The sequence below is a fragment of the Columba livia genome, chromosome 25 (genome assembly GCF_036013475.1).
Source record: "Columba livia isolate bColLiv1 breed racing homer chromosome 25, bColLiv1.pat.W.v2, whole genome shotgun sequence".
Lineage (NCBI taxonomy): Eukaryota > Metazoa > Chordata > Aves > Columbiformes > Columbidae > Columba > Columba livia.
In genome coordinates, this window is record NC_088626.1 from 2,298,533 (window position 1) to 2,310,297 (window position 11,765).

The 11,765-nt window shown below is 47.1% G+C and overlaps 1 protein-coding gene across 1 annotated transcript; it reads left to right on the forward strand.

Moving 5' to 3' along the window:
- Positions 1 to 6,800: 6,800 nt before the first annotated feature.
- NEFM (neurofilament medium chain) lies at positions 6,801 to 11,531 on the forward strand. The gene is made up of 3 exons (XM_005513535.2): positions 6,801 to 8,000; positions 8,272 to 8,396; positions 9,629 to 11,531. Exons 1-3 carry the CDS (start codon positions 6,939 to 6,941, stop codon positions 10,962 to 10,964), a joined length of 2,523 nt encoding a protein of 840 aa, XP_005513592.2. The 5' UTR covers positions 6,801 to 6,938; the 3' UTR covers positions 10,965 to 11,531.
- The last annotated feature ends 234 nt before the right edge of the window (positions 11,532 to 11,765 follow it).

Below are 11,765 nucleotides of genomic sequence, written 5' to 3' on the forward strand. Positions count from 1 at the left end.
AAGGCAGCACCTCTGATGTGCAATCTGAGCAGCATAAGAGAGCGATATTGGAGGGATGATAGAGAAGTTGCATTTGCCACCAAGGAAAATTGCTGGGGTTGCCTAATAAGTCAGATATTTTGAATATGTTCTTCCAGGGAACCAGGTAACCATTTTCTTTGTGCTGTCCTGATGAACTCAGTAAAAACTCTGCATACAGAATGTGGCAGGTTACGGCCCATAAAATTCTGCTTTAATAACACCACGCTAAGTTATCCTTGGTTTATTGAAAGGGATTTAATCACCAGGATGGCCACCAGTTCTGCAATTGTACTCAAAGAGTAAAATGGACTTTGTTGCAGTTGTTCGAGATGGGACCAAGATACAACAAGAGGAAGAGAGTTTCATACATGAATTGTTCTCATTACTGAGAGATGATACAAAACACCCTACTTTTGTCTGGTAATCCTCATCAGCGCATCTCAAATGCATTGCAGTGAAGATGGTTTCATTAGTTTCGTTATCTCCATATTCATTAGGCAGGAAGAGAAGCACAGCAAGATGAAATGCTGCGGTTCTCAGTGAACAAGAGGCAGAGGTGGGAAGAGGGGCACACACACCATACAAACCATGACACTTCATTACTGGATTAAAGGCTTTTATTACTGAAATAAGAGCTGCTGTCACTGATATAATCCAACATATAGCTCTCCAGAAGAGTCTTTACTTATACTCAACACAAACCGACACCATTGCTTTTAAACTTGTTTAAAAACTCCTGAATTTTAGTGCAGCTGAGGACCTTGAGACAAAAAGAAAGACTTATGGATCCTGTTTAATCAAGACTTCAAAGGAGCTATTTATATATATTTTTTTTACAATAAAATGAGTTTGCAGAATGTATTACTAAAATTATTGATTTTCCTCCTGCGAGTGTCTGCATGATTCAATTTGATTTGTATTTATTGCTTCCCTCCTAATCAGCTTATAGTTATTTCTGCTAAGAATATTCTTTAGATGTTATAAGACTGGAGAAATTGAACTGACATTCCAGCCAAAAAGCAGCTCACTTTTTCTGTCTATAGGCTTAAAAACGTAAGGAATATCTTACAAAGCAAGCCCACCCGCACAATTCCTTATCCAATTCAAACAGAGATCATGAGCTTGATATGCAGAGGTCACATTTCTATCACAAAAAACCACAGGGCAATGGTTTCATGCCATGGGCAGCTTCAAGAGATGCTGCAGTAAAACGCAAACTCTGCTGTTGCATTTTGTGGCCACAAATAAGAAAGTTGGTCCTGTTGCAACCAAGAACCATCTGTATTTAACTCAGGTCATCGTACGATTTTACATTTGCAGTTTATTGTGTGGTTCCCATCCAGCAATATTTGATGTGCTGTTGGAGGAACACTTGAATTCATATTTGATTAGGCCAGAACGCTGAAGCGGGTCATGGCAAGGAGTCCTAAGAGACAAAATGCCACCAGACGATCACAATTCATAGAACAGCAGAATAACTGGGCTGCCCAGGCTCCTTTGAGCTCCTTGGCCAAACCAATAAGATAATTCACATCATGAAATTATCAGATTACTCACACATAAAGCCTTTGCATCAGGTAAGTCCTCCAAGCAGGACTACTTCACTGGTCCCATCCTTACCTGAAAAACTTCATCATCTTTGTTCAACATTTACTGTAGAGGTCTACATCAGAATAATAAGCTGTCTTTACACACAGCATGTAAATAGCAACTGATATCTCAGGAGCCCTCTGCAAGGTGGACTCTCCCTTTGGCACTAATTAAAGAGAAAAATAAGGAGTCATTGCAGTTATATAGTGCCGTCACTGAGCTACGGCCTTTCACTGGCTTTCTCTACACAAATCAATTAAACATCCAGCATGAGAGCAATTAACCTAGATACCAATTAGACTAGCAGGGAGAACATGTTTCCTCGTATCAGGCCTTTTATTTCAGAAATACGAATCATCCATATTTAAGTGCATTTCTTTGCCTCAGTTAAAAACAAGTCAATAGAAGAGAAGTCAAATGTCGCAGGGAAGAAGCAGGAGGCAGCTGTTGCTTTGTGAGTAATACGTACTAAAGTAAAGCTGAGTGGAAAAGCAAAGTGACAGTAAACAGAGGACATATATGGAGAAGCCAAGCCCCCAAACAAATTAGTAACAGCTGCCATATATCATCCAGTAACTGCCTGTGGAGTGAGGTCCATGCATTTTAAGCATAAATGCTCATAGATTATAGGGTTTATTCCCAACTAGCGCAAATGTAGGCACCTCTGTGAAATTAGTGCAGCAACACTGATTTATATTTGCTCGCCCATCGCTGATCCCAGATCCCGCACGGAGCTCTCAGCCCGTTTACACCATCGGCGGTTTCGCTGTGCTAAAATCCACCAGTTTGGGGTTATGTGTCAAGCCCAGGATATCCCAATCAAGCTAATCCACAGAAAAGGTACTTTGAAAGACTGCTCCTAAACATAGGTGTGGTTTGCACATCAACCCGGCGGTTAAACCATCAGGCAGGTTTTCTGTATTGAAAAATGTGACTTCTATCCCAATAAAGCCTCTAACTGTTGGCGTGGTGTACGTGCTGTGATAACCGATGTCCAAGTTAGCTGTGGCTATGGATAACCTCCTCTGATTTCCAGCCTGCAGTAGTTTTTCTCCGCTATTCCTTGGAAGCAGCGCTCTAGAAACAGCTCTGCCCTGCGGCACCGTTGTCATACAGTACGTACGACTCTAGGAAAAGTGGTCATAAAAGGAAGCATCGTGGCCACTTCTCAAAGTTACATTTTTAGAAAGGGAGAGCTAGGAAAAAAAAACTCAGAAAACGAGGTAGGAAGAGCTATTTTTGATCACTTCATCACTAAAAGATTGCTGTCCTGACCTGTGCTATTTTCTGGATGGCGACTTTCAGGATAGTTGAGTTTGAAACATCAGATAATACAAGTAGGAAAAATGACCAGTGAGCCATAAAACGAATCAGAGAGTGGAGGCATCAAAGGAACAAAGCCACGTTGCTTCCTTTGCTTTTCATCTAAGCCAATTAAATCTGAGTTTTCCGTTGCCTGGGCTGTGGCTCAGAGCTGATCCTTTGCAGTGTCTGCTCTATTGTGTGCCTGAATTGGCCAGCTCTAAAAAGGCAGAATTGGGTGGTTGAATACCTTGAATACGGACAAATTTTCCAAGAGGGACTAGAAGAATCTGAAATGAACTGTTTCCTGACTATCGGTTAGAGAACATCAGTGTATGATCCCATCTCACTCCTCTGCCATCCTGCTAATCCTACAATTCTTCTTGGCTTCCTCACGAATTAGGGATTTAGAGCCTTTTTCAAGAAGTATCCAACAGTGTATAGGACCAGGCCCTTAGTGCATAAATCTAAGTGTTTTATTCCATAGTTGTCACTATATAAATATTACTAGGACATAAGCTCAGCTAGACCGAAATGTCCTTGCTCTCTTGACTCTGCTGGAATGGGACCAATTTACCCCAGCTGATTATGTGGGCCATTATTTATTATAAGTTTACGGGACCAAATAAGGTTGTAGGACATCAAGGTCTCCAGCTGATGAAAATCAGTGTGATTCCCTTGGCTTGGAGGATCACACCAATTTACAGGACTCTGTGGTGTGGAACATGAGCGGACCAAATTCTGATTCCCTTATTCTTTTTTCACTCTGACAAAACTCTTTCTGATGTTATTGTTTGCCCTCCTTGCATGGATACCACTAAGACCTATTCAGGCTTAAACTTCCTAAACTTAAGCTTAATTCAGCCTTATATTAAAAACAGGCAGCCACTAAGAAAGAGAAACACCCTTCAAGCTGATAATTTTTAATAGCTCTAACCAACTGCATGGTATTATCTGTCCAGTCCTCTTCATTCTACTGTCTCTCTATAACCTAAAGAAAACACCCCCTCAAAACCCACATTTTCTTCATTTCATCTGATTCCATCATTTTTAAAAGATACTCAAGTTAATTCATTATCATTGGGTATATTTTCAACTCCTTTATCTGGAAGCAGCCAGGCTCTTGTGCAGCTCCTTCTGTGTTATTTTTCTATTTGTTTGGTTTTAAGGACGCTGCAGAACTCAGTCTCATCCTTCTCTAGTAGTTCTTTAATGCAGGTTTGTCAATAGTGTATAATCAAGATGGAAATCAATGCTGCTGCCTTTCGATTCTGTTCCTTCCCTCCTGCTTCAAAGCTGAGACATCAGGTTGCAGTTTGCTCCAGAGCTGCGATTCTTGTGCTTTAAACTGAGGCAAAAAAAGTTCTCTATAAGCAGAAATATCAGTCTGCATTTCAGAATCTCCAAAGTGGATACTGAGAGACAGGAAAGAGGGAGCGGTTGCTCATCAGAATTAAGGCATCGTTTTAGGCTGATTTCCCTGACTCATTGTAACCTTCAGATCACCTTCAGGGTAATGTAGCAGGAACACTGTCCACTTGCATCTGATTATGGAGCAGAAACAAACATTGCAAGAATGTGTTTTAAATTAAAAGCATGTATTTTATTGCAGAAGTATCTCTGTGCATGCTTGGAAATGCCTCTGCGAATGCAAACTTTTCCTCATCTGAATATCTTGATTTTTAAGGTAATCAATATGTGTCATGAAAATTATTATATTCTAGAAAAGTTTGCCTTGCTTGAATTTCAATATTAAATAAGTCAAATGCTATCACTGCTTGATTATAAAGCAACAAATTATTTTGCATGCTGGGTAAATGGATTTAAACCAAATAATGCATCAAGGTATTTAATGAAAGGGAGTTGTATTGTGAAGTTCAATATGTCCCTCCTTACTTGTCTTTCAACACCATTCACTTGTTTTCAGAAGATTAAGAGGATAATAAAAACTCCCAAGTACCTCTATTAACCATATGTGTTCTCTTCTTGTAAGTTTTCCATATGTATAAAAATGTGATCTGTTTCCCCCTCCCAGTGGTTACTTAACAGGTCAAAAAAACCCAGCAGATCGTAATATATCTTTTTCCCTAAAAGGAAATAAAATGCAATGCCATAACAGACAATAATTTTGGTTTGACTTCCAATGAAATCCCAAGAGATGCTTTTTGTCCACGGAGAAAACTTTTAGCAAAATTAACGGAACAGATTTAGAAGCCGTGATTGCTTCGATTATAATAAAACCTTTTCTCTATGGTTATCATATAGAACTCGGGAGAGGTCGAGCAGTGGATCCAACTGCCTGTGTTTGCGAATACAATTCGGTAGATACCTTGAGTAATTCTGACTTCTCTACTGACTGCAGTGCTGCAGTCCTATGACAGCATCATATTAATGAGCCAGCAGAGGTACCGTGTTCCATGTGGCTCTCAAAGTTTAACCCTGTCCCTCAGACTTCCCAACTCTCCACAACGCAGCACCAAACCCAGCAATTGCGTATGTTCCAGGTTAAAGGCAAAAAGGCAATTTTTGAGAAGGATTTTGCCTGGTAACAAGATCGCCTGCTTAAAAACTCACAGACTGCTGAGCACAGGCAGGCCCTTTTCAGCACCTTTCCAAATGCAGAGTTAAAATCTCCCCCCTCAGCATCCCTCTGCTTTGCAATGGGAGCTCTAGCTGGGCTTTTTCTAGCACCAGCAGGTTTTTTCTTTTTGCAGCTTACTAATCAGTAGCCTTTGCAGCTGTAATCCACCCAAGAGGAGTTCAAAGTCTGGATGGTATCTAGTCACTGGAATGCAACCCATAAGAAGTATATTGTACCATGCAAACAAAATTTTTAACAAGGTTTCAAAGAAGGAAAATTTATTTCTAAGCAATGCACCAAGCCTTAGATTAAAACATAAGAGTGGGAGGAAAAGAGAAGAGGAAAGGGAGGGAAAGAAGAATCGAGATAAAGGATTTTGGGTGCCAGGGGGGTCTTTCAAACTCTTGTTTACTGCCCGGCTGCTCTAGCACTGCAACGGCTGCATCCAGCGTCCTCCTGCAGATCCCTCTTCCTACAGCCGTCCCCCCCGCCCCAAAACGGAGGCAAAGCCTTTGCAGGGAGCTCTTCTTGCCGCAAAGCAACCCAAGGAACCCACCCTGGGAACCCACCCAGTGAGCCCACCCAGCGCACCCACCCAGCATCCCTCCTCTACCCTATTTTGACCTTGAGATGTCAGACCCCACCCGCCACAGGGGGATGCGGGGATGGGGGGGCTGCATCTTGGGACCCCTCCTGCTCCCCACCCCGCTCCCCGCGGGAGCTGCTCGTGGTGCTGCAGCCGCCGGTGCCGCCCCGGTCCCGGCTCCAGCTCCAGCCCCGGCCCCGGGCCCTACCCTGCGGGCTGCGCTGCTCCGGCGGCCCCGGCAGCGGCCCCGGTACCGGCACCGCGCTGCGCTCCGCCATGGCCACTGCGGGAAGCGGGGGCGGGGGGGGAGGAAAAGAGAGAAAAAGAGAAGAATGAAAAGAAAGAAAATAAAAGAAGGGAAAGAAGGAAAAGAAAGGGAAAGAAAGAAAGGAAGCAAAAGAAAGAAAAGAAAGGAAGGAAAGAAAGGGATGAAAGAGGGTGATGGCCTAGGGAAGCGGGGAGAAGGGAGTAGGGGCAAGAGAGAAGGAGCAAGGAAAAGGAGGAGCACAGGGGAGAAAGAAGGGAGTGGGGGGAGCGGGGGCAAGGGGATCAGAAAGGGGGAATGAGGAGCAGCGGGAAGGGAGAGGGGGGAAGAGGGAGAAGGGAGCGGGGGAGGCAAGGGGAAGAGGGAATGGGGAAGGGGCGTCCGGGGGGCGTCAGGGGCAGGGGGAGCAGGGAAGGGGGCAGGAGCGGGGGAGGCGGAGCGGGGAGGCGGGGCCGGGGCCGGGCCGGGGGGAGGCCGCTCCCCCACACGTGTGCGGGGCCGCCCCGCTGCCGCCCGGCGGGGCTTTATAAAGGGCGGCGGCGGCCGGAGCAGCGCTGCGTTGCCGCCCGCCACCCCGAGTTCCCCCCTCCACCATGAGCTACACGATGGAGCCCCTCGGCAACCCCTCGTATCGCCGGGTGACCGAGACCCGGGCCACCTACAGCCGCGCCAGCGCATCCCCGTCCAGCGGCTTCCGCTCGCAGTCGTGGTCCCGGGGCTCGGGCAGCACCGTGTCCTCCTCCTACAAGCGCACCAACCTGGGGGGGCCGCGGGCCGTGTACGGCTCCACGGTGCTGAGCTCCGCCGAGAGCCTGGACGTCAGCCAGTCCTCGCTGCTGAACGGCGCGGCGGAGCTGAAGCTGAGCCGCTCCAACGAGAAGGAGCAGCTGCAGGGGCTGAACGACCGTTTCGCCGGGTACATCGAGAAGGTGCATTACCTGGAGCAGCAGAACAAGGAGATCGAGGCGGAGTTGGCGGCGCTGCGGCAGAAACACGCCGGGCGGGCGCAGCTGAGCGATGCCTACGAGCAGGAGCTGCGGGAGCTGCGCGGAGTCCTGGAGCAGGTGAGCCATGAGAAGGCGCAGATCCAGCTGGACTCGGAGCACATCGAGGAGGACATCCAGCGCCTGCGGGAGCGCTTCGAGGACGAGGCGCGGCTCCGCGACGAGACGGAGGCCACCATCCGCGCCCTGCGCAAGGAGATGGAGGAGGCCTCGCTGATGCGGGCGGAGCTGGACAAGAAGGTGCAGTCGCTGCAGGACGAGGTGGCCTTTCTGCGGGGCAACCACGAGGAGGAGGTGGCCGAGCTGCTGGCGCAGCTCCAGGCGTCCCACGCCACGGTGGAGAGGAAGGACTACCTGAAGACCGACCTGACCACGGCGCTGAAGGAGATCCGCGCCCAGCTGGAGTGCCAGTCCGACCACAACATGCACCAGGCCGAGGAGTGGTTCAAGTGCCGCTACGCCAAGCTGACAGAAGCCGCCGAGCAGAACAAGGAGGCCATTCGCTCCGCCAAGGAGGAGATCGCCGAGTATCGCCGGCAGCTGCAGTCCAAGAGCATCGAGCTGGAGTCGGTGCGCGGCACCAAGGAGTCGCTGGAGCGGCAGCTCAGCGACATCGAGGAGCGTCACAACAACGACCTCAGCACCTACCAGGTAACCGGGGGGGTGTCGCCGAGCCCGGGGCGAGTGGGGGAGGGGGGGGGGGGGTGGCAGTGCCCGGGTACCAGCTCCGCAGTGAGGGATGCGGGAGGCGGTGGCTGCGGATGATGGGGAGGGCGGTGAGAGCCGGGTGGGTCCTGCTGTGATCTGGGCACTGCCTCCCAGCGAATGAGTGGCTGAAAGTCCCTTCTGAGAACTTTTTCTGCTCTGTCTCTGCGTCAAGCGTATGTCTGTGTCACAGAGGTTTGCTGCGTCTCTGTTGCAGGACACGATTCATCAGCTGGAGAACGAGCTTAGAGGAACGAAGTGGGAAATGGCACGTCACTTGAGGGAATACCAGGACCTCCTCAATGTCAAGATGGCCCTGGATATTGAAATTGCTGCATACAGGTACAGTAGGATCATTGCAGACATGTCTGGAATATTAATAGCACTGCAGATGCTGCTGGCTTGGAAGCTTTAGCAGAGATAAGAAGTATCTCCCTGCAGTAAACACAAGTAAAACTAGAGCTTGACTAAATTATTACAAGCGTTTCAAAATCTACATAGACTCAAGCAGTGTCTGCAGTAAGAACCCAGAGTTTCTTAGGGAGCAGCTCTCTGGTGATCAGTGGGCACCGCATATGTAGCATGACTCAGTGCAGTGGCACCCGGTGCCGCATTCTGCCCTTCCTCACAAAAGATGCAGCAAAAGACAAGTTTATTTTTAATCCCTGTTTGCTTTGCATATGCCAAGCAAGCGGTGCTTGTCACTTGAATTCCCTTTTATCACTTGAGAGAGACAGTGCACTTGCTTGATCTTGGTTTCAAGCAGGGAGTGCTAGTCTGCTTGTCACAACTTGCTCAACTTTCCTCCAAAGCATCCACTCTAATCTGGAGCAGGAACATTGCTTGCTATTGCCATCACCTGGCAGGTTTTTTTAGTCTCCTTTGCATCACTTTAGAACTCTCACTGGAGAACTGCTGATTTTTCTGGGTCACAGACTTAGATGAAAAACATGCATTTGAATATAAGAGAAGTAAAAGCAACCCACCTCCAGATCTGCCTAAATTCCTGAGGTTGTTCAGATGAACACACAGGTACCCTTGGGGCTATAGCTGTTTGCTGCCAAAGATAAGTTAGCTGAACAAAAGTCTCTTCAGTTTTCATAGCCACACTAGAAAGGTGGATGCCTGAGCTATTGAACTAGGACATACACCCTAATGGGCTTTGAATGTCTCAGCCACAATATTTCCTTTGGGTCTGTTGGCTGTGTCAAATTCCCAGTTCACCCGAGTCATAATACAGCCTATGAAGTTACCTGCTTTGCCATACTCTGTGCTGTCTTACACCATAATGAAGTTTTCGTCATTAAGGGTGAATTTCAGCTGATCAGCCGAAGGTGTTACACCTGCCACATGCAAACCAAGCTAGAAGCTGTTTGCTGAATATGAATTTTGCAAAAGAGCTGATTCAAGGAAAGCCAAACTGGGGCTGTAAGCGATGGATTATGCTGATCAGCTCCAGCATATTCCTTATACAAAATGATTTCATCCTGCTGACAGAAGGAAATATTCTAATAACTGTCTCTTATGTTGGGTTTCTATGTTCATTTTCCCCCTCCCCCTCCTGTTTCCCTTAGGAAGCTACTGGAAGGTGAAGAGACAAGATTCAGTGCCTTCTCTGGAAGCATTACTGGACCCATATTCACCCACAGACAACCATCTGTCACAATAGCATCCACTAAAATCCAGAAAACAAAAATTGAACCGCCAAAGCTGAAAGTCCAGCACAAGTTTGTAGAAGAAATCATTGAAGAGACAAAGGTAGAGGATGAGAAGTCTGAAATGGAAGATGCCCTGGCAGCTGTTGCGGAAGAAATGGCAGCCAAGGCCCAGGAGGAAGAAAAGGCAGAAGAAGCCGCAGAGGAAGAAACTGAGAAGGCGGCTGCAGAAGAAGCAGCTGAGGAAGAAAAGGAGGAAGAGGCAGCAGAGGAAGAAGAAGCCGCAAAATCTGACGCAGCAGAAGAAGGAGGTTCTGAAAAAGAAGAAATAGAGGAAAAGGAAGAAGGGGAGGAGGCTGAGGAAGAGGGGGAAGAAGCTGAGGCCAAGGGCAAAGCCGAAGAGGCAGCAGCAAAGGTAGAGAAGGTCAAAACACCTCCCGCAAAGTCACCCCCTAAATCCCCCCCTAAATCCCCTGTGACTGAGCCAGCCAAGGTTGCCCAGAAAGAAGCAGATGCAGGAAAAGAACAGAAGGTGGAGAAAGGTGGTGAGAAACCAGCCAAGGAGGAGGAGAAAGCGGCATCTCCGGAGAAGCCAGCAACACCAAAGGTGACCTCTCCGGAGAAGCCGGCGACCCCAGAGAAACCTGTGACCCCAGAAAAAGCAGCGACCCCGGAGAAACCTGCGACCCCAGAGAAAGCGGCGACCCCCGAGAAGCTGGCGACGCCGGAGAAGCTCCGTTCTCCTGAAAAACCAGTGAGCCCAGAAAAGCCTCGCACTCCAGAGAAGCCGGTGACTCCGGAGAAGCCCCGTTCTCCAGAAAAGCCGGCCTCTCCTGTCAAAGACGGAAAGGCGGTGGTGGAGGAGACCGTCACCGTCACAAAGGTAACAAAAATTAGTGCCGAGGTAGAGAAGGAGTCCAGGAAAGAAGACATTGCAGTGAATGGTGAGGTGGAGGAGAAAAAGGAAGAGGAATCCAAAGAGAAGGAGGTTGAGGAGGAAGACAAGGGAGTTGTCACTAACGGTCTAGATGTGAGCCCGATTGATGATAAGGGTGAGAAAATTGTAGTAACCAAAAAAGCAGAGAAAATCACTGAAGGTGGGGACAGTACAACCACATATATCACAAAGTCGGTGACAGTCACTCAGAAGGTAGAGGAACATGAAGAAAGCTTTGAGGAGAAATTAGTGTCCACTAAGAAAGTGGAGAAAGTTACTTCACATGCCATAGTAAAAGAGATTAAAGAGACCGAATAAAATAGATCATAGCTAAATTTAAAAATTAAAGAGCTTGGGTTGGTGCAAAAGGTTAAGCCATATGACAGCTGCAAAATGCATGTGAGTGACGGCTTCAAAGCAGAATGGGTTCTCTCATGGAGGCTCCAGACACACAGTATTTTACTTTTTTGTGCAATATAGGGGAGGGGGGGAATGCATGCAGGCTCAAGATGTGCTCCCTCCACAGAGCTTGGGCTCTAAAATAATCCTAATAATAGTGCATGAGATGAAATGTGCAAAGGAAGCTTTTGAATTTCCTGAGCTGTTGGGGGGACATATCTGAGGAACGATTTAAGATGTATTATGCAAAGAACCAACTGAGCCAAAACCAAATGGAAAACAGTAATACAGTATTCATGAGAACCAGAACTCTCCTAGCCTTAAAAAAAGCTACTTATAAATAATTATGTTTACCTCACTGGTGCAATTAGGGTGGACTTTTGCTCATGGGAGAACCTAGTTGACATGCACAGTACGCAACCTTTTGTTGTTTGATGTAAAACAGTCACAGCAGTTCTTGCTCAATAAAGGTCAATACTGAAAATATTACTTGTCTGGTGACTTTTTTTCCAACTCAAACCCTTCCCTGAATTTCGATCCTCTGTCCTGAACAGGAATGCTGTTGCGTGGGTTGAAAAGTGGCTCGAGTTTTTCCTTAGAATCTTATTTAGAAAATGAGTTTGAATTGGGTATGATGAACAAATTTCCTGTGACATAACACAAATACTTGAGCTGGTCTAAGCAAATACTCTTAACCTATTTGTCCATTCAAAAATAGGT